This window comes from Bos taurus, chromosome 17 (assembly GCF_002263795.3).
Source record: "Bos taurus isolate L1 Dominette 01449 registration number 42190680 breed Hereford chromosome 17, ARS-UCD2.0, whole genome shotgun sequence".
NCBI classification, from domain to species: domain Eukaryota; kingdom Metazoa; phylum Chordata; class Mammalia; order Artiodactyla; family Bovidae; genus Bos; species Bos taurus.
Genome location: NC_037344.1, coordinates 65,993,298 through 66,016,004, shown reverse-complemented (window position 1 = coordinate 66,016,004; position 22,707 = coordinate 65,993,298). Strand labels below are relative to the sequence as shown.

The 22,707-nt window shown below is 49.9% G+C and overlaps 1 protein-coding gene across 4 annotated transcripts in view; it reads right to left on the bottom strand.

Moving 5' to 3' along the window:
- Positions 1 to 22,707, bottom strand: part of SEZ6L (seizure related 6 homolog like) — a 192,606-nt gene that overhangs the window by 48,387 nt on the left and 121,512 nt on the right. For all 4 annotated transcript variants that reach the window (XM_059876422.1, XM_059876423.1, XM_059876424.1 and 1 more), the window contains exons 2-9: positions 21,212 to 21,979; positions 20,323 to 20,456; positions 17,895 to 18,087; positions 15,471 to 15,656; positions 11,395 to 11,560; positions 7,396 to 7,562; positions 6,607 to 6,801; positions 4,482 to 4,620 (exon numbers count right to left, since the gene is read on the bottom strand). In XM_059876422.1, coding sequence (XP_059732405.1) covers positions 4,482 to 4,620; positions 6,607 to 6,801; positions 7,396 to 7,562; positions 11,395 to 11,560; positions 15,471 to 15,656; positions 17,895 to 18,087; positions 20,323 to 20,456; positions 21,212 to 21,979 — 1,948 coding nt within the window. The remainder of the gene's footprint in view (positions 1 to 4,481; positions 4,621 to 6,606; positions 6,802 to 7,395; positions 7,563 to 11,394; positions 11,561 to 15,470; positions 15,657 to 17,894; positions 18,088 to 20,322; positions 20,457 to 21,211; positions 21,980 to 22,707) is intronic.

The following is a 22,707-nucleotide window of genomic DNA, read 5'->3' as shown; positions in this document are numbered from 1 at the left end:
TCTGGGATGAATGATGCAGCTCAGGGCTGGGCACGCAGTAGGTCTTTCATAAATGATGACTAATTAGAGCCGCTATCCTAATGCCCACAGCATCAAGAGTTGGGCCCAGAAGACAAGGGGGAGAAGAGTCCCCCCTCTCGCGGGCCACAGGTGGCTGAGGTCCTCATGACTAAGCAAACATTCCAGCACCTACTACAGGCCACCTACCCAGCTAGTCCAGCAGCGCAAAGTCCTTCCCCTTTCCCCAATGTGATAAATAACAATTGCAAACACTTAGGCCACGTGAGGGGCCCCGAGGATGGAATTATTTTTACTATCAAAGCCAAATTGGTTTACTAAAACTGTCAGCGGAAACCAAGCAAGATAAATTAAAGCCAGCAGCTCCTGGGCTGCGTGGCTTCCTCGCTAGTGAGATGCTATTTTCTTTCCCTCTGTGGGAGGAAGCGGGCGCCAGGCCCAGATACTGCTCTGCCAAGTGTGTGCTGGGGTTTGCCGTGGAGAGACCCGGGCTGGTGACCCCGAGGGCTCAGCTCCCTCCTGCGATGCTTTAATCCTGTTAGCTGCCTGAACCCCTTCCCCTGCTGCCGGGTTTGGGCACATCCAGACTCCCTGATGTGGCCTTCAAGGCCCTGCCTGATCCCACGGCTTCCTCATTGGTGTCGTGCCTCTCATATCTCTGAGCTCCAGACACACAGGCTAGCTCCTCTCACAGGCTGGCGAAGACCCCAGACCCTGGAGACATGGCAAGCAGAGTTTGAATCCCAGCCGTGTGATCACAGTCACCGTTCTACTTCTATGCACGTGTGTGTGCTCAGTCTCTCAGTCATGTCTGACTCTTTGTGAACCCTGTGGGCTGTAGCCTGCCGGGCTCTTCTGTCCATGGGATTTGCCAGGCCAGAATACTAGAGTGGGTTGCCACTGCCTTCTCTAGGAGATCTTCCCGATCCAGGGACTGAACCCGCATTTCCTGCATCAGCAGGAGGATTCTTTACCACTGAGCCACCCGGGAAGCCCTCTACTTCTATGGGTTTATTCATCTGTAAAGTGGAGATAACAACCAGACTTGCCGCCTACGTTTGTTCACAAGGGATGTGAACGCCTGGGATGCATTAAACGCTCAGTGCATATTCCATGTTATGGATGAAAAATCAGAGAGTCACTCTTCCCGCTTCTGGACCTTAGCGCAGGCTGTTCCTTTTGGCTGGAACACTGTTCCCTCCATCTTTGCCTGTGTTCTGTCTGTTCCAGTTCACAGGCAGTGTGCTGGAACCAGTGGCTCCTTATGGGTCATATGAGCTGATTGTTAAGGGTCCAGGCATTTGGTGAGCCTGTTGATGTTGTGTTGATTGCTTGAAATTGGTTTCACAGTGTAAGTATTTACACCGAGGAAATTGGCAAATGCTGCAAATCAGGGAGCTGCTCCCCAGCCCACCAGCCAAGAAAAGCCATTGTGGAACCTTGACCAGCATCCTCCTGCTCTAGAATAACCCCATGTCTTTTGGGTCTGAGCAGCTGGCAGGATAGACGACTCCTTTCTGAGATGGGAAGATGAGTTAAAACAGGTTTGGAGAAAGAGAATCAGGGGGTTTAAGTCTGGAGACTTCATTGGAGATGCCTCTTAGATATTGAAGTGAAGAGGTGAGAAAGCAGGTGGAAGTAAGGTGAGCATAAGAGCTGTATATTGCTCCTAGGATTACTTGGAGGAGCAAATCAATTAACACTTGGGAAGAACCTCGCAGACAGTAAGTACTCAGTGATGAAAACGGCTTTCCTCACCACCTGCATGAGAAATGACCTTAACCACCATCTAGACTTGCAGTTCCTCAAGTCCGAATCTGGTAGGGAGATACTTCTTATAAAGAGGGGGCATTATTTCTAAAAATTGAATTTACATTCAATAATATTGCAGAGAATATTCAAATATATTGCAGAGAAACGCAAATCAAAACTACCATGAGGTCTTACCTCACACTGGTCAGAATGGCTTCGTTAAAATGTCCACAAATAACAAATGCTGGAGAGGGTGTGGGGAAAAGGGAGTGCTCCTACACTGTTGGTGGCAATGTAAACTGGTGAGCCCCTACGGGGAACAGTATGGAGGTTCCTCATGGAATGAAAATAGAGCTGCCATACGATCCAGCAATCTTACTTCGGGCATATAGCTTGACAAAACTATCGATATAATTTGAAGAGATAAATGCACCCCAATGTTCACTGCAGCAGTATTCACAGTAGCCGAGACATGGAAGCAACGTAGATGTCTGTCAACAGGTGAACGGATAAAGAAGAGGTGGTACATATACACACGGGAATACCGCTCAGCCATAAAAAGAATGACGTAACGCCACTTGTAGTGACACAAGCAGACCGAGAGACGATCACATTAAGTGGAGTAAGTCAAAGGCAAATACCGTATGATATCACTTATACGTGGGATCTAAAAATGACACAAATGAGCTTATCCATGAAACAAATGCAGGAGCGCAGAGAACAGACTTCTGGCTCCTGAGGGCGAATGGGGTGGGGGGAGGAAGGGTTGGGAGTTTGGGATCAGCAGATGCAAACTGTTATGTAGGATGGATAAACAGCAAGGTCTTATTGCATAGCACAGGGAACTATATTCAATATCCTGCGATAAACCATAATGGAAAAGCATATGAAACAATACATGTAACCCCTACCCAACCTCCACACTCCAGCCACATTAAACTCCCGTTTAGCCACTAAGTGGGCCACTTTCTCTCTCATTTCCAGACTTTGCACATGCTGTACTCACTGTCTGGACCCTCTTCATTTCTCTTCATCACTTGTGAATCTTCTTTCATCCCATCCCAGAAGTCACTGCCTCCTGGAAGCCCTCCATGATTTCACACAGATGCCTGCTCTCCCCATCATTGCTCTTATCACACTGCACATAGTTTCATGTCCTCATTCACTAGACAGTGAGGGCGGAGACTGTTCCACCTTTCTCACAACTGTATCTCCAGTGCCTAGCCTCGTGTTCCCACACAGTAGGTGCACAGCATTTTTTTTTCAGAGTTTATAGAGACCAGTCAACCCACTCTTCCAATATAAGCTTTATGGCTGAGTTGGCAACTATCAGAGCCTTTTCAGTGCTTGGCTCATAGCAGATACTCAGAAAACATGTCTTGAATGAACGAACACTTTATTCCAGGCTCTAGAAGTCAGAGAGCTAAGAATGGGAGAAAGGGGGTGACTTATCATTGAGGAGGGAGGGAGGCAGTGGGCAAGGGAGACTTAACACCTGCCTCCAATAGCCACAAAACACCATGTTCCAGGAATCTCATTATAGATGAGAAAAGCCAAAGCCCAGAGAGAAGTCCAGAGTCACAGCTGTAGGTGGAGGAGAAATTCTGATTCAGGTTGGCCCGACCCCAAAGCCACAAGAGACAACTGTATAAATCTATGACTCAGGGCAGCCTCTGAGGACACTCCCTCTGCCTCCAAGGGACTGCTCCAAAGACAGTCACTCATAGTCTTGCAAATCATCTTCCTCTTGCCAGGCTCCTCTGCAAAGCCAGGTAGCCCTGGAGTTCTGCTTCCTAGTCAAGTGGGTTCTATTCAAGCTTGTGGGGAGAGCTGACCCCCAGAGGTCCTGTCTGCATCCAGAGAGGCCCTCCTGAACTTGGCACCCAACCATGTGTCCGAGCCTGCTGGCAAGCCCTTTCTTCTGCTTTTCTAGCCACCACTGTCTGTCTCTGTACCCTTCTCCTGATCCCTGTGGACTGAGAGAGGGAAAGTTCTGGATGGAGCATCTAATAGGTATCCTCACTGAGTACTGGAAAATAGACACACAGCCAGGGAAAGTCCATTCATTATAACACGTCTCTTTCATTTGGCAATCACTGTCTGAGCGTCTGCTGTGTCAGGCTCTGTGTAAGATGCCGGAAGAGCGATAAATCAGACCAGGTCCTGACTGCAAGGACCTTCTGGTCTAGTTGAGTGAGACAGACAGGAAAACAAACTACTGTGTGTGTTAGACTTCCTTCCTCCTCCTGACCACACTGGCCATTCGGTCCTCTGAAAATGCTGTCCTTGCTCTTGGCACAGGGCCTTCAGGGGATTCTGTTCCTTTTGAATATGTTCACTCCAATTCATCTTTACATTCTGAGCCTTCTCAGATGCTCCAGGAAAGGCTTCTCTGACCTTCCTCTTGACATCAGATCCCCGTTATAGAATCGCATAGGATCAGGCACCTTTCCTTACCAAGGTGCTTTAACAAAGTTACATTGAAGCATCTCCTCATTTAGTGCATGCTTCCTGAGCAGACTGAATTTCCTGAGGACAGGAGCTCTTTCTGGGTGTGTACAATGTTGCTCCCCCACCATAGGGACCCCGGTTCTTTGCACAGCCCCTGACACACAGGAGGTGCTTAATTAATAGTGGTCGAAACAATCAAGCAGGAGCAATTTCTTCCTCAACTGGCTAGACCTGGGGGTCCACCCATCAGAAACACTCACAACTGGATGTCTAAGAAGATCCGCTTCTCCTCGCCCACATGGATCTTCCAGACACAGTCTTCACCTTCCACGTAGGGCTCCGGCCAGTTTGGTGACAGCACCACCCCGGCCACGGCAGAGAGCTCCCCACCACACATGGCTGTAAAAGACACAGACAGACAGACATGATGCATAAGGAAACAGATATGGTATAACAGCTAGGAGTGTGGGCTATGAAACCAGACAGTCCATAGTGTGGAAGGATTAAATTCAGACTGGCCACCTGTCTCCTCCAGCGGAAGGCTGGCAAAGGCGGTCTAAGGACATTGTACTGGGGGTTCTGCGACCCTGGGGTTCAACCAATTGAGAAGCAAAAGTCTTTGAGAAAATTCCAGAAAGCTTCAGAAACCAAACCTTGAATTTGCCACTCACCAGCAACTGTTCACATAGCATTTACATTGCATTTAGGACATTCCTGTATCATTTACATTGTGTTTGCAATCGTCTACGTAGTATTTACTTTGTATTATAAGTAATCTAGAAATGATTTAAAGTATATGAGAGGATGTGCCTTTTTATAAAAGGGACTTGAGCATCCATAAATTTTTGTATTGGGTTGGGGGGTAGCGATGGTTCTGGAACCAGTCCCTTGCAGATACTAAGGGATGGCAGTTGCTCTTTCAGGACCAAGGACAGAGCCCAAGGTTTCAAGGACCTCTTCAACAGCCTCCCCCTTGAGCAGGGGGTGTACTGATCAAGAGATGGTGCATCTGACTCATGTGGACCTGAGTTCGAGTCTTGTCTCAGCCACCAAAGGATCTGTTGACAAGGCATGTAAGTTCTTGGAGCCTCAGCTGTCTCCCTCTGGACAGCAGGAAGAAACACCAGTGTGGACCTCACTGGATAATTCTGAGGCTTAACTGAGCTCATGGATGTCAGACACAGCACAGTGCCAGGCACAAGGTAAGCATTCAGTAATTCTTAGTTAATGTTACTGTGGAGGGTCCTGGCTCTGAACTGGAAGTGGAGATGTGTGGCCACACCTGGCCCTTTAAATCTCACTCTGCGTTTGCCTCTTTGGAAAGTTCTCAATGTGGCAGAGGCCAAAGCACCAATAAATTCCGCTCTGTTAAACCAGCACATTTAATACAGGGATCAATCCCTCACCACGGCAAGGCTATGACTTCACGCCAACCACCATCTGGGCGGCGGCTGCCAGGAGCCAGGGCTCTGTTCATTATTCCACATTCCCCACATGAGTTCAGGCTCGGAGCGGCTCAGCGGTCTTAAATATGGAGAAGCAGGGAGGGCAGGGCACTGGGCACCCACATAGCTGAGGGTTCCAGAGAGCCGACACTGTCCAAAGGGGCAGAGAGCACAGCTTTCGGAGAAGAGAGAGACCAGAGTTCCATGCCTGCTTCTGCCAATTACCCTCAGTGTGTTCTGAGGCATGTCACATCACAGCTGCTATTTCTTCGTCTGTACATGGGATCAATAATAATATGCACCTCAGGTGGTGGGCTTCTCTAGTGGCTCAGCAGTAAAGAATCCTCCTGCCAATGCAGGAGAGTTCAGTCCTTGAGTTGGGAAGATCCTCTGCAAGAGGAAAGAGCAACCCACTCCAGTATTCTTGCCTGGGAAATCCCATGGATGGAGGAGTCCGGTGGGTAACAAACAGTCCATGGAGTCGCAAAGAGTCAGACATGACTTAGCAACTGAACAAGACAGGATTGTGGTGAGGATGAAATCATATAATGGACAGAGTGCCTGCAACAGTTTTTTTTTTTTGCACTCCTCTTAACAACTATTATTATCATCATTATCATTAATTAGACTCAGGGTTGCCATGTGCTGTTGGGTGAGTTGTGCACTGCACAAGTCTGCATAGTGTATGTAGGAACTGAAATCCATGCAGAGATCTTCTCACCAAGCTGTGCACGATGGGGCCTTGTGTCTGGAGGAAGGGGCCCCTTTTCAATTTTATCCATTTTGTGATTTTCTCAAGGATCAGCAGCAAACCTGACCCAAAGGAGAGTGAGCCCTGGAAACGGTTCTGATCCTAAAATCAGTACACAAGCTGGATCTCTTCATCTGAAGGAGTAGAGGGCCCTGGGACACCCTGGAGGGAGGGCTGTGACCCACTCACCTCTGCACAGGGGCTCTGTGTCATTCCAGTACGGGTCTCGCACGTTGATGCACTCAATGATGGCCGGGCCCTGCTCCAGAGAGTGGCCAGGGTCACAGGTAAACTCCACTATGGTCCCGATGTTATAGGTCGGGTCGGACGTGGTGAAGTTCCCGTTCTGAATGTAGGGCTCGTAGCAGTGGCCTTTCTCAAAGGCTGGGGCCAGAAAACAAAAGAGGGCAGCTGCTCATGCGAGCCAGGGGAGGCTCACAGGCCTGTGCTTATGTGAGTCAGGGGAGGCTCGCGGGGCTGTGCTCATGCGAGCCAGGGGAGGCTCGTGGGGCTGTGCTCACGCAAGTCAGGGGAGGCTCGCCGGGCTGTGCTCACGAGAGTCAGGGGAGGCTCACGGGGCTGTGCTCACGAGAGTCAGGGGAGGCTCGCGGGGCTGTGCTCACATGAGTCAAGGGAGGCTCGTGGGGCTGTGCCACAAAAGCAGGTGCCCCTCCTGCTGCTCAGCGAAGTCCCATGGAAAACGGGTACCAGACCCCCCACTCCAGCTCCTGCTGACCTGCTGAGGGCCCTTGGCCATTCACCTGGCCTCTCTACCTCTTTATTTTCATATCTGAAATGGGAACAAGGACCGTTGCCTCCCCAACCCCAAAGAGGCAGCCTTTGGAAGTCCAAGGGTCAGTCTAGCCATGGCCTCCTCTTCAGTCTTAGCAGGTCACATTTCTACCTCCCAAGACCCAGCCCTGCCATGCTTCCCACAGCGACAACCCAGCAGAGGGGGCGGCCCCCCAGGACCCTCACCCTCGAACCGGATGTTGAAGGCTGAGGCCGCCGGCGGCTGGTTGGACGTGAATTCTATGCGGATGGTGTGGCCATCGCTCAGCAGGCCCTCAAAGGGGACATTCTCGGTTTGGAAGGAGTCGTAGAGAAGAGTGGACTTGTTGGTCAACCCGCTGTAGACCATCATCCTGGCAGTGCGGAAGGAGATGGGGGTCAATGAGAGGTCTTCAGGGGCCACTGACATACAGCAGCAGGAGGTGTGTGCTGTGAGCACCCACTCTGGGACCGCATTCCCTGACTCACACCCCGATTTCACCCCATACTCACCAGGATACTCTGCATCATCTCACCAAATTTGTCTCCCTTTCTGTACAATGCTTATCCTAGACTCATGGATGGATTCTGAACTTGAAGGAAGGTGCTGGGTATGATGTAATGACCAACTGAATTAATAGACACCAATTATTTATTACTAATATGGGCTTCCCCAGTGGCTCAGCAGTAAAGAATCTGCCTGCAATACAGGAGATGAGAGAGATTTGGGTTCAATCCCTGGGATGGAAAGATCCCCTGGAGGAGGAAATGGGAACCTATTCCAGTATTCTTGCCTGGAGAATCTCACGGACAGAGGAGCCGAGCAGGGGGTCCATGGGGTCGCAAACAGTCGGACATGACTCAAGTGACTTAGCAGTAGCAGTATTTATTACTAACTAAGAAGTTGCGATGATTGGGCTAATAACATTCTTGAAACACTGATACACACACACACACACACACACACACACACACACACACACACACACGTAATCACAGTCCCAACTTTAAATTCTGAGCTGTGGGATTTTGGACAAGAACATTTTACCCCACCGAGCCTCAGATTCTTCATCTGTAAAATGGGTACAGGAGTGTGGGGATTAGAGGCCGAGGTATAGTGTGCAGGACAGAGCAGGTGTGCAGGTCAGACGACCAAGTGCTGGACCGCTATAGGGTCTGCCACTGACTCTTGCCTCCTGAGGACACTGTGCGTGCAGTTAGAGGAGTCCCAATTTCCAGTCCCCAATTCCCATCCACTGAGGTTACACAAGTCTCAACCCATCTCGGGCCTCACTTTCCACAATCCTGAAAGGAGGGATCACAAAGTCTTTCCTATCTATCTTACAGGGGGCTTTGAAAAGATGAAGCACCCTGAAAACTGAAAGGTATCAGACATGTTGGTATTCATTCTTAGTGTTATTAAAACCCTTTGGCACTTGACTCTTTGCTAGCCGTGGCAGTTTTAAAGAAGTTATGCAAAGATGTGGAAGGAACCAGTACACAAATTGGATCACTTACTTTTATGGATGGAATCATAAACAGGCATTTTTAATTTTTCAAGGTTTTTTTTTTTTACCATGACCCATTAAAAGGGTTTATCATATGAATTTCTAATGTCATCAAAATGTAGAAATGTTGGAATCTCAGTCTGTTTATTCTGCCTTGTGTCCACTGTGATTCAGATAAGGAGGGGGCTGGGGTGGAGGCCAAGGGCCTCTTCACAACCTTCTAATCCCTCTTGACTTTATTGTGTCTTTGGGGTCATGCCCAGGACTCTTCTTTAGGAGCATTGAAGCCTTTGGCAACAAGGGCAAATCCTCAGGATCTCAAAATCTCTACAGTCAATGACTCTTCCCAAGATAGCAGTTTTCTAGCTATGTTCTCTAGAATGTCTGAAATAGGGAGAGTTTATCTCAAATCTATGTATAGTCTATGGTCAAATGGGCTTGGAAAATTTAAATGAAAATTAAACATTGTTTTCCCCTGCAGGACTTGGCAGTGCCTTTGCCAGTGAACATGCCTTGATACCAAGATAGAGCCTGGGTATAGTGTCTCCTAAACATATTTGACCAGAGAACCCACTTTCTATGCTGCATATTATGGGACTGGAGTTTAGAAAGAATTCATATTGGGGGGCTGGAAATCATCTTTAAAATTTCATTTCACTCTTCTACTCAAAATCCTTCCATGACTCTCTACAGCTTACAGAAGCATCTGGCAGCCAAAGCCCTTCAGAAGATGGCCCACATTTACCTCCTCATCTTTGTCCACCTCCACTCCTATTCTCCCAGCTTGGGCTAGCTACTCCATCCACTCACCGTATTTTGGGTTCCCTGACTGCATCTCTAAGGTTTAGACCAAGGTCCCATATCTTACATGGAGCCTTCTCTAGCTCTAAGCTCTTGCAACTGTGGTATTTAAGCTGTTTTTTCCTCATAAAGTCCATAGACAGAGAAAGCTCCCCTTTCTTCTTAGCACAGCGAGTATCTTCACTCGTGTGCGTGTGTGTGTGTGCACACATGCACACCCTGACCTTTGACCTTGATGAACGACTCCAGACTTCTTTCCCCAGAGACACCTGAGCACCGGCTCTCCCTGGTGGTTGTCAACACCTCCCTTCCATAAACCTTTGCAGGGCTCCACCCGGTGAAACTACAGTGTCCATGTATGTGTCTGTCGGCTCATCTATCAGGATTTCATAAACTTTCAGAAAATACTCATTTTGGTTAATTTTTCTTTCTCTCTGCTTCTCACTGTCTGGTCCACACACACACTTGGTTTATTCTCAGCACCGTTCAGAAGAGCCAAACCGGAGGTCTGAACGTTAAAAAGCATTCATCACTGAGGGCTCCCGGGTCTTGCTTCTCAATGAGTCTCCAGGGGGAAGAGACTGGGCATCTGTTTTTCTTAAAGGTTCCTGAGGTCATTCTGATGCTACAGAGAATCCACACTCTGAAGCCCCTATTCCACACCTTGTACTTTAAGGCAGTGATTTATTGATATGGAGTTGTTCAGGATAAAGCTGGATGGTTTGGAGGGAAGTGGACTCCAGAGTTGGGTAAATTATTCAGTTGTCTTGTATTTTCTCAGAATCCTTTCCCAGAGGTTAATGGTTTAGGTCTGAAGCTTCAAAGAAGCCAGGACACTGTAATTTTAAGTTGAAAGTCGGACAGGCTCCAGGACTCGAAGGTGCTGGCATTCTGTGGATGCCCTACCCGTACCCCTCAGCACTCTTTGCTCACCCAGCTTTGGCCGGTTTCCAGAGTCTCTGAGAATCAGCCAGTTCAGCCAGCTCAAGGGGTGAGAGCAATGCTGAGGAGCCAGTGTGTGTCCAGGAGCACCCCTCCTCCAACAGTGGATGAGTGGGTAGATAAACACCCCAGCTCCCTTGCCCTCTGACAGGAACTCTCTGAGCCATTCTAAATACAGCTTCCTGGGGCACCCCTGTAGATAAGACACCTGACTATTAACACACACTGTATCTACTCCCTTTCCTTCTCTTCTCATTTTCTTGGTGCTTTCTAGGATCAGCTGCTAAATAAACCACTTTATCTCACACCATTGTCATCCTGTCTGTTTCCAAGGGATCCCACTCCAACAGAGCAATTCTAAGCAGCCAAGATCCTAATTTTCTAGAATGTTCCACAATATTCTGGAATAAGGTCTCAGCTTATCAAAGTTTTTGGATTCCGGCTTCTGTGTTTATTACTTAGCATCAACATATGTGCTCTTAGCTAAATGCTGTCTTGTTATCGAAAGTTCCTTCGTGTGCATACATCTGGTTTTTGAATCTCAATTTCCTGTCACACCAGGAACCAATGTTCTTCTCTCCCATTCTCCATCAAGGCTAACACATGATTTGGGCACAGAGCAGGTGCTCAGGAAACTCTCTCTCCTTGCTCCACTGCAAAAAGGCATGTGCAGGAGAAGGGACGAGGCAGTGCAAGGTAGGGGGGACTCCCTTCCTGCCTTCCCCCTACCCTGTGTGACTGGGGCAAGCCTCTTCCCCTCTGTATGCCCTGGTTTCCTTATGTGTAAAAGGAGGAGATCAAAACTGACGGTTTCTAATATCCTTGCCTCCCTCCCCAGCTCTTCCTTTCTTGACCTCCATGAGCCAACAATTTAGCCATTTCAAGACTCCCAATCCCCAGCCACATCCTAAGAGTCTGGGAAGGTATAAGGCTGCTAGGGCCCTCGGGGGCTTACCTATCCCTCTCGTGCAGCGCCAGCCTCTCAAAGTGCAGGTGCAGCTTCTGGCCCTCCGGAGCCTCGATCGTCCACACGCAGAACTGGCTCCCACTGGCATTTGCAGAGTGACTTGGGGACAGGACGCGGCCGATGGTGGCGTTGTGCACCGCCCCTCCACAAGGGGCTGGAGCCAGACGGTAGGGGTGGGTGGGCAACGAGAGGATTGCAGAGAGAGGTGGAGGGGAGGATAAGTGGGTGTTTTATCCTTCTCTGACCCCAACCCCTTAGGAAGAGGAAAACCGTGGGCAAGTCCCCTCCTCCTGAGACAGGTTCGTCCTGTTTGACAGGAGGTGCAGTCCTCCGACTGGAACCCCTGCCACGTGCGCTCCACGGTGGGGAACGAATGACTGTGAGTTAACGCACTGGCTGCGCCCTGGTTCTCAGCTACAAAATGGTAATGAAGAAGGACATAAATAGGCAGTTCTCCAAAGAAGAAGTCTGCTTTTAGTACTTAGTTAAGCACTCAAAAAATTCCGCCTCACTAACAATAAAAGAAAAGCAAATCTAAACTACATTCTATCTCCGTCCACCTAACTGGTCCAGATAAAGAGCAGCAATAAACGGGAGGCGCCATCCTCAGTGATGAGAAATGGTCGCTCTCATTCAGGTCTGGTTAGAATGCAAATTGCTATGACCTTTCAAGAGGGAAATCTGATGAAAAATATGGAAAATGCTTTTAAACACTTTGACCTGGTAATTAAGGTTCTGTGGACTTATGTCAAAAAAAGACTTACAGAGTTTCACAAAAATGTATGATGTTCACTGTTTGATTGCCTTTTAAGAGCAAAACACTGAGAAACAACATGAATGTCCACTTACAGATGCTTGGTTAAGTGCATGCCATTCATATCGTTTTTAAAAACCTTGTTACCAAAGAGTACTTCAGAATATAGGAAAATACTCACTATATTTTAAGTGGGGGAAAAAAAGTTAGAAAATGGTCCGCCATACCTATTTCAATGGGCTATATGCAAAGATCAATTGAGATCAGGGGTATAAAAGTGATTTGTCAGACTCTTCAGCAGTTTCATATTTCTTGGAAATATTTTTTTTTTTTTTTACCAGAGTCATATATCACTTTTATCATAAAATCTAACATACATGAAAAAATGATTTGTGAACTGAGAAGAGTTCTGCAAACGTTGGGAGGTAGTTTTATTCTTAGAAGATATTTGGCGCTCATTAAATGTTTGTTGAATGACGTCATGACTAATAAAGAATTGCAGAGATGAGAAAGGCTGATAGCTCCCTTGCCTGCTCTGGACTCTGCTGTGACCTACAGCAAAGATGTTGCTAGGAAGACTGGCACTTTTTTTCAGGACCACGGACAGAGTACCCGGTCACCCATCTCTCCACTCTGCCTCATGTCCCAAAGTGGAGGTTCAAATCTGCCTCGTGTCATTTACCTGCTGTGGATCTAGGACAAGTCCCTGAAGCTCTCTGAACCTCTAGTAAAGCGGTAATAATAATTCCACCCTCCTTATGGGCTGAGGTGAGAAATGAAACACTGCGTGGAGAGGGCTTGGCGCCATCCCTGGCACAGAGTAGGTGCTCAGAATGCAGGCAGTCTTATTGCCCTACAGCTCAGGGGCCGAGGAGATGGACGAGCTGTCCCTGGTGGGGGGCTCCAGCCATCTGTCCTCTCTGAGCGGCTGCTCATTTGCTGCCTCTGTGCTCCCCTTCCTTGCCTTATTAAGCCGACTGATGACTCTGTTTGGCTTCAATTTGCCAGCCGTGGCTCCCCATCCATCTTTCTTAGCACAAATTGAGGCTTAATTCCTCTCTGATTTCATACATAGATAAAAATTAACTCGAGGGAGGCATGGAGACCAACTGCCCAATGGTTTGGATTTTTCTTTTCTTTGTTTAAACACACACACACACACACAAAATTCTGAACAGCCTTGAGAGAACAATACTGCAATCATTAAATCTCGGAATTTACCATCAGCTCTCATTTGCATCTTGAATTCCAGGGACCACAAATGCCTGGAGGGCAGGAACGACATTTTTCTTATTCCCAGTATCCTGTTTGTACGTGGCTCATGGCCTGGCACATAGTAGGTTAATGTGAGCAGCCTGTACTCTCCTGGCCACGGTCAGGACTTTTGAGAATCTAACAGGGTATTACTCTCTCGATAACTGAGGATGGTCAAGGTTGCGGCCACTGGTGTAGAGAGAGTGCAGTATAGTGTGCTTCTCAATCTATGATGTGCAGCTCATGAACCACACAAAGAGCATGCTAAATGCAGATTTTTGATTCGCTTGGTTCTGTATGGGGCCCAGGATTATGAATTTCTAATAATCTCAGCAGTCTGCACTTTAAATAGTGAATGTGTAAGGGAAACAGCTCAAGAGAGAAGGACTCTAGATCCAGTTCAATTTTTATCTGGTGACTGAGGAAGAAACTTCACCTCCACGAGCCTCAGTTTCCTCATCTGTGAAATGGGGATAATGGTTCACATCGTGTAGGACTGCTGTGAGGATTTACCACAGCCCTGGTGTATGGACTGGGCTCATAATATGGCAGCTGTCACATCAAAAGCTCAAGCAACAACAACCAGAAAAAAAAGCCCATAAATTAGACTTTGTCAAAATTAAGGACACTAAGGGGGCGACAAAGGATGAGATGGTTGGACGGTATCACCGACTCAATGGACAAGAGTTTGAGCAAACTCTGGAAGATAGAGAAGGACAGGAAAGTCTGGTGTACTGCAGTCCGTGGGGTCACAAAGAGTTGGACACGACTTAGTGACTGAACAACAAAAAGCACACTATTGAGAAGTGAAAAGACAACCCACAGAGTGGGAGAAAATATTTGCAAATCATATATCTAATAAGAGACTAGTAACCAGAATACATAAAGAATTCTTACAACTCAAGAAAAAGACAACTACATTTTAAAAATGGGCAAAAGACTTGAATAGACTTTTCTCCCAGAAGATACACAAATGGCCAACAAGCATAAGAAAAGATGATCAATGTCATCAGCCACTGGGAAAATGCAAATCAGAATCACACTAGGATACCTTCACACTCACTAGGATGGCTGCCACAATAAAAAGAAGACATGGAAAATAAGTGCTGGTGAGGATGTGCAGAAACTGGTACCTTCATACATGGCTGGAGGGAAAGGAACACGGTGCAGCCAGTGGGAAATACTTTGACGGTTCCTTCAAAACGGAAATGTGGAATTACCATGTGACCCAGCAACTCCGCTTACGGGTACATAAGCCAAGAGAAATGACAACGTATGTCCACGCCAAAACCTTTACACACATGTTCATAGCAGCACTATCCGTGACACCTCCGAAGTCCAAAACAACTTGAATGTCCCCCAATAAGGGAACAGATAAAATGTGGTCTATATAATGGAATATTATTCAGCCATCAAAAGGAATGAAGTCCTGATACATGCTACTATCTGGATGAACCTTGAGAACACCACGCTGAGTGAAAGAAGCTGGATTCAAAATATCACATAACGTATGATCCCAGGCATACGAAGTGTCCAGAGTAGGTGAATCTGTAGAGACAGAAAGCAGGGGCTGGGCACAGGGGGAAACAGGGAGTGACGGCCAATGGGTCCCGAGTGTCCTTTAGGGGGTGATGACAGAAGTGGTGACAGCTGCACAGCACTGTTAACGTCCTAAATGTCACTAACGGTCACTTTTATGTCACGTGTGTTTTTATCATGTAACGAAACTGGCTGCCACCACATTTTTGGAGCAGTCTCTTTCCTAAGGTCAGTCTTAACACCACGGGCTTCCCTTGTGGCTCAGACAGTAAAGCATTTGCCTGCAATGCGTGAGACCCAGGTCGGGAAGATCCCCTGGAGGAGGGCATGGCAACCCACTCCAGTATGCTTGCCTGGAGAACTCCACGGACAGAAAAGCCTGGCAGACTATAGCCTGTGGGGTCACAGAGAGTCGGACATGACTGAGCGACTAACACTCTCCCTTTAACCCCCGGGGGCTGGTCTCTCCTCTCTTGGGAGACCATCCATGGTGGGTCCGGCTGAGGCTGGCGTGTACCTGAGCAGATGGGCTCCCGGCTGCTCCAGTGGGGCTTGGAGGCATTGATGCACGTCAGTGTCTTGGCGCCCTGGAGCTCATAGCCCAGGTGGCAGTGGAAGTGGGCCTCCCCGCCCGAGTGCAGGTCCATCACCGTGACGTCCCCGAAGTCAGGCCGGCGGGGGAAGCTGCAGCTCAGCATGAAGGCTGGGGAGAGATGCCGGGGCAGACGGTCGTCTCTCAGAGCCAGAGACGGAGAACGTGACCCACATCCCGGGAGCTGGTTTATGCTGAGAAAAGATGAGGCCCCCGGGGACTCCCGAGTGCTAAAGGAGTGTATTTTTGTGACTCGAGTTAATCACGTGCTGCTGAGACTGCCGGATGAGCACTTTTCTCTAGGCTCCAAGCTCACCCCCACCCCCCACCCTGCCTAACCGGAGACAGCGGGTTTGGGGTGGAGGGGTCCCCACCCCTCCCCGGAGCCTCTCTCCATGTGGAGACAGAACTACTTTCTCCTTGAGCACAGGAGGGACGGGATCACCCAGGTAGGTTAGTCCCACTGCACGGGCAGCTTAGCTGTTTGTTAAAAATGCAGGCTCTTGGACCAGGGTTAGGAGAAGCAGTTCTTTAGGAAATGCCAAGGATGTGAGAGCTGGAACTAAGTCCCGGGAGGTCAGGGCTTGGGCTGTGGAAGAGACTGATGTGAATTTACGTTCTCTTACTCCATCACTTAAAAACCAGGTGACTTTGGGGAAGTGACACAGTGCCCTGAACTTCACTCTTCTCCTCTAGGACTGTCCCTATCGCACGGGTGGCGGTAAGGATTAAATGGGAAATGCCAAAGGAGAGCCTCCTTTGGCCAATGTGCAGTGCACAAAGCTTGCTGGATGCATCGAGTGGCAGAAGGGTGCACATGGCCACATTGAGCTCCTCAAGTTTTATTTTCATAAGAGAATGCAGAGTCCATCCCTGGACTGTGGTTTGACCTCTCCTGCAGTTGAGGATTTCTGCATTCCCAGTACTCATGAGGAGGACTGAATTCAAGTTCATGGCTCAATGAGCCATTTTTTTGCCCATTTTTTAATTAACAAAGACAACAGATGCTCATCTGCATACTGAGAAGGTGCGAGGGAACGGATACTCCTGTATACAGTCATCCATCTGTTTCAGAAACATCCAAGGGGAAATTTTTAAATGAAGTATTTTTCCAGACATTTGGTCAATGTGATGTAAACGTGGATGGCTGCTGATTTCCCGAGGTGTGGCGAAGGGAGCCCCCTTCCCTGGCAGATACTTGGCAAGTACCCAGGGAGAGCTCCCAGGAAGGAAGCGTCCCAGGAGGTGGGGGGAAATGGGATGACACTGAAGGAGAGAGAGAAGGAAGAGAGAAGAGGGGGGTGGGAATGAAGCAAGGGAGAGGAGCAAGAAAAGAAACGAAGGAAGCTGGGACTTTCCGGATAGTCCAGTGGTTAAGACTCCGCACTTCCAATGCGGGAGGCCGTGGGTTCAAGCCCTGTTTGGGGAACTAAGAACCCATATGCTTTGTGGTGCAACCAAAGAAATGAAAAGAAAGAAAAGAGGGAAGAGAAGGGAGGGAAAAGATAAATAAAAAACAAAAGGAGACCAGAAGCAGACAAATACAAAAGAAAAGTGGAGAAGAAGGGAAAAAAAGCAAGGGACCCTGGCGGCAAAGGCTCCCTCCCAGAAGCCCGTGGGCCTTCATGGGGTTGGTGTCAGATTCAGGGGCCATGAACTTGAATGGGAAAAGGGGGCTTGCTTATTCTTCACTGAACAGGTTCAGGGTTAACTGCAAAGGTAGACGACAAACTGTTACAGTCACAGTACCGTGGCTTCGTCACCAAGGGAATCAGATATGTTCACATCAAAATGAGTATCTTGACGTATTTCTTATGCTCCTTTGAAATTACAATAATTATCAGAGCCACTGGGAAATATGATTTAATGTGTTAATAAAGAAGCACATAGATTATGATATCATAGATCAGAACAATGTTTTGACAACTGCTATCCAATATGAATGGCTTCCTTTTGAATTGTATATATTTTATTTTATGCTCTCAAAAACACGAATCTAAGGGACTTCCCTGGTGGTCCGGTGGTTAAGAATCCACCCTGCAATGCAGGGGAGCTGGGTCTGATCCCTGGTCAGGGAACCAAGACCCACTGTGTCTCGGGACAACCAAACCCGCATGCAGCAACTAGAGAGTCTATGTGACACAATGAAAGAGCCGGCACGTCGCAGTGAAGATCCTGCGTGCCGCAGCTAAGACGAGATATAGCCACATTAATTAATTACAAAAGGAATCGCGAATCTAAGAAGGGGTCCACGGTGTTACCAAACCTGCACAAAGAGGCTGGCAGTCCTTGGTGCTGGAGGGGAATGGAGGCCAAAGGGACATCTCAACAGCCCCGGCCCGGCCTTACCCTGGTAGTGCAGCTGGAAGGTCCCGAGGCCGTCGTCCTGGAAGGTGCGGAAGTACACGGAGATGGTGTTGGTGGGGCTGCGGATGACCTGGCCCTCGACCAGGAGCGTGTGGTTGGCCAGGACGGTCAGGGAGGGGCCGTCCACCCCTCGGATGGAAAGCAGCTCCCCCTCGGACAGGTTCACGCTCTTCACCTGGGGACGGGCAGGGGCAGACAGGACCTGAGTCGTGTTTGAGACAGGGGGTCCTCCCAGGCTCTGAGGCTCCCCAGGCAGCAACCCCCTCAAGGGGCCCCTAGTCCATGGGGTGGACGGGGGCCACGACCCAGCCCTGGAAACTCTTGGAGCCCTGGAACCTCTGGGCCCCCTGCCAGCTCCCAGGGGAGGCGCTGCAAGGATCTTCAGCCCCCTTCATTGGGTCCCACAGGAGAGGCTTTCTGGAGGCTGGCAGCTGAGATAGATTTTCCTGCAGCTGGCAGGTGGGGGTAGGGTTTTGATCAGCTTGGGCCTGAGGTCCCACCTCCAGGGAGACAGGAGAAGGCATTTCATCTGAAGGTCAGCTCCAGGGAGGAGGGAAAATTTTTCTGTTGCTCAGGGTCCCCAGGGCCTAAAATAGTGCCTGGCACATAGTAGGTGCTTGACTATGTGCTCGACTTTGCAGACTGACTGAAGACATTCTTGCCCTTCTGCACAAACTGGGGAGAGCGTGCGGGGTTGGGGGAGGGGATGGCTATCTCTAGGGCTTTCTCAGGTCCACGTTCTCATCCTCCCCGATGCTGGCTTCAACAGCAGAACCTCCTCACACGACTGTGTACTTGGCTTGCCGAGTCCACTTCCCAGGCTTGGGAGAGGAAGAAGGGAGATACTTTACTTACAAGGATAGTGAACAAACGGAGGAGGGGGTGGGGTGGGGACTTAGTCAGTCCCCAGTGCCCAATTTGAATATTCCCACTTGCCGTAGTGTGGCCAGGGACTCCAGATCCTCTGCCTCTTGTGTAAACAAGGCAAGAATTACCCACGAGCCCTTCCCCTTTCAGCCCATATATATATATACACCTTACTCTTTTTTCTCTTTGATGAACTCCTACTCATCTGCCAAAGCCCCACTAAAATTGCCCTCCTCTGTGACACCTTCCCTGACTGCCAGGGAGGTTGCCTGTCTCTCCACTGTGATCCTACATCCTCTGTGAACACCTGTTAGAGGTCATTTCAAATGGCAGCCCAATGTCTTCCATGTGCGTCTGTCTCAACCATAAAACAGTGACCTCCCTTAGGGCAACTCCTGCACCAGTTTTGACACCACCATGCCCCCCATTGCTACGACTGGAACATTATGGATGCTCGATGAAGGAACTCTGCTGTCCCTGACAACAAGCGCCACACAGTATTAGACAGAGTGGATCTATTCAAGTGCAGGGAAGTGTTCCTCAACTGTCAGCATCAGATGAACGGCAACTTTTCTCCAGTTTAATTCCGGGAACATTTATAAAGTACCGACCACATGCCACGTGCTGGGCCAAGCTCTGGGCACACGTTCTGCCGAGAGGCTTATCTTTGATTCTCTCTAGAAGTCAGAAAACCTTCCTAGGGTAGAGTTCTGCTTAGGTCATGCATGACTCTGCTTAAAATCTTTTGGGGGCGCTGTCTTGCCCATGAGAACAAAGCTCACGCCCAGCCTTCTGCCCTTGGCCTGGAGGGGTCTGCCACCACGTGGTACCAGCCTCCGTTTCTGGCTTCAGGGCCGCCCTTTCCTCTCCCAGACGGTGAGCCGGACAGGTCACCACTTGTTGCCACGTTGCCTCAGTGCATATAAAAAAGCGCTTCTAAAGATGGGGCGGTGGGTTGGGTGGGGAGAATGGGTAACAGGCATTAAGCACCCTCTCTCTCCCCTAGACTCTGGCTGAATACTCTGTGCACTGTCATATATATTCCTCCCTGAAACTCCATAAAGTAGCAACATTTTCATCTCTGTTTCACTGATGGGGAAACAGACTCAGAGAGGTAGAGTCCCTTGCCCAGAGTCATGCAGCATTAACTGGTAGAGCTGGGACTTAAAACCCAGGCGTTTGAGGATGATGCTACCCTGCTTTTCCCTTCTTAGTTTGCAGCCAAAAGTTTATGAATCAAATGAACCATGTGGGGCTTCCATGAGTTTGTGTGTGTTGAACAAGCAGGATATCACAGGACTTTCCTTCTGGGTATAACGGCTTACAATCTGTCAATACATCCCCTTCCCTCCATGTGTGCCAAGCTAGTTCTTCTGAGTTGGGAACTCCTATTCAACTGCCAAAGCCCAGCTCAACTCGCCCCAGTTAGGGCAAAGAGAGAACCAAACTGGTTAAGATGAAAATAAGCCTGACTCAGATGGCCCTTCAGAGGAGACCTTCTGCTGGAAGAGGCAGCCAAGGCAGGGCAACCTCGTGGGGTTACCTGGAGCTCCACCCCATAGCCAGTGTAGACCGTCGCATTGTACGTGCACTCCAGGAAGTTGTTGAGGGGCAACGGCGGGTAATCACTGGAGTCGATGTACCCTTCAGGGTCAGAGAAGCTCACACTGCAGAGAGCTGGAGGAAAGGCACTGTCATCAGGACACAGAGAAGAGCTGAGGTGGCATCTCTCAGGTGGGCTGTTGGCTGGAATAGGGCCTCTGAACACTGGTGTTCCCATCCCCGCTCCTTCCCCTGCTGTTCCTCCTCCTCAGCTCCACACTCAACATAATAATCAAATGGCAAGAGCTGACACGGGACTGATGTTTCACTCTTAGAGACAAGTAAAACAAAGCTCAGAGAGGGAACACATTTGGGCCAAGGTCACACAATGAGCAGGGGTCAAAAATCCAGAGCTCCCAGTCTTTCCTGAGCAGCCACATTGCATCTGTCCCAGATCAACGTGTAATTGACAGCCGATGCCCCTGTGATGCGCTTGAAGATGGGATAGAAGACGGAAGAAAAGACTGGAACACGGAAGTGTGTTCTATCAAGTTCACGAGCGGGGAGAGCAAAAGCACCTTGGAAGGCTAGGGCTTTTTAGGCAGGTGAAAGGACTCTGTCCTGGCGGAGCGGTTTTGAACCCTGCTCTTCAGCTGTGAGACCTAGGGCAGGTTGTCTGATGTCTTAGGGTCTCAGGGGTCTCATCTCTGAAATGGGGATGCTAGTTTTGAACCCCAGGGTCAAGTTCATAGCTAGGGCTGCATAGATGGTAACCAATGGCAGGGCATGCACCTTCCCGGGCCCCCCTCCCCCCACGCGCTCCCTCCCCGCGTCGCAGAAGCTGCCTCCTCACAGTGGCTGCAGCGCCGGAGGGGCTGGGGGCTGCCTACCTGGGGCCTGCTCGGTGGTGATGACTGTGGTGGTGATGATGGTGGACGTGGTGGTCTCCTGGCTCTCCTCTGAGGCTGACCCGGTCAGCTCAGTCTCCCCTTTGTCCATCACCGTCACGGGGCTTGCATCCTCGGGGGGAGCCTCCGGGGCCTCCTCGGGCACGGCCGGCGCCCCGGGGTCGGGGCTCCGGGGGAGCGTGTGGGCCACCAGCGGCTGCGAGGTGAAGGGGGCGATCTGCAGGGGCGCGGGGGTCGTGGGGACCGCGCCTTCCTTCCGCTCCAGCCAGAGGGGCTCCTCGGAGGACAGAGACAGCGGGCGGGTCTCCTCCCCTGCGGAGGCCATGGGGTCCTGGTCACCGGGTGGGCGGGGCTTCCCCGGGGCGATGGACAGAACTGGGCCCGGGGATGCCGGCTGGGACGCGGTCCTTTGCGTGGCCGCTGCGGGCGTGGCCTTCGGCCTCAGCTGCTTCCTGGCCGAGTTCACCTGCTTGAGCGAAGGCGGCTTCTTCCTGGCGGGGAAGGAGTGCCTGGTGCCCGGCTCCTCCGGAAGCGGAAGCAGCGTAGACACAGCCGCTGGGTCTTGAGGCGCGAAGGGGACGGTCCCTTCCAACTCCGGCTCGCGAAGCTCATCCCCAGACTGCACTGGATTCAGAGGGGCCGTGGTCACGCTCTCTTCGGGGTTCTCCTTGCTCAGACTGCTGCTCCCCAGGATTTCGGAGGGCAGAAGGTAAGTATCTGATTGGCCGGCATCTCCCTCCGGGGGCTCATCTTAGAAAGAGAACAGAGGCCAGTTAGCGTGGGGCCGGGGTCTTTGAGTCCTCTACCCGGCCCACGCTGAGGGTGGCCCGTTTAAGGTGGGACCCAAGGCTTGCCAGGACGCTGGCACATTTTGATCCGTAGATGTGGGGCTGCCACCTTTCTTTCCTTCCTTTTGCTGACTATGGAGACTTAGAGTGATCTGGGCCAGCCCCAGTTAAGCATTAGAGCTATAGAAATCGAGGACGCAGAATCTCATGGTCCTAATAAGAAAGCAGAAACAATCGTATTCAATGTGATAAATGCTTAGGAAGAGAGCAGCTCTGTGTGCCAAGAGGACAGAGAGGATAGGCCTCTAATCCAGTCTCTGGGCGGGACCACCATGTACAGTTGCGCAGGTTGCTCACTGCACAAGTTCATCCCAGTAAGAGGATGAAAGGGGCTGTAACCAACCCACAGTCTCTTCTCCAAGTTGTGTGCCCTGACTCAGGGCTGTATTGTCCTGGGACTGGGGAAGTTTGGATGTTTTTTGTTTGTGTTTTGCTTATTTTTAACTAAATACTGTACAAGTGACCTTGTAAGAGCTGCAGGAAGATTTGAGGATCCAGAGTTATGAGGCAGAACAGAGGAGTGTGGGAAGACCCTGGAGGCCTGGCTGAGGTGGGTGGAAAAGAGGAACGAAGAACAGGGGACAGAGTTGGGGGGTGATTAGAGAGAAGGCTGGGGAGCAAGGAGGTCAG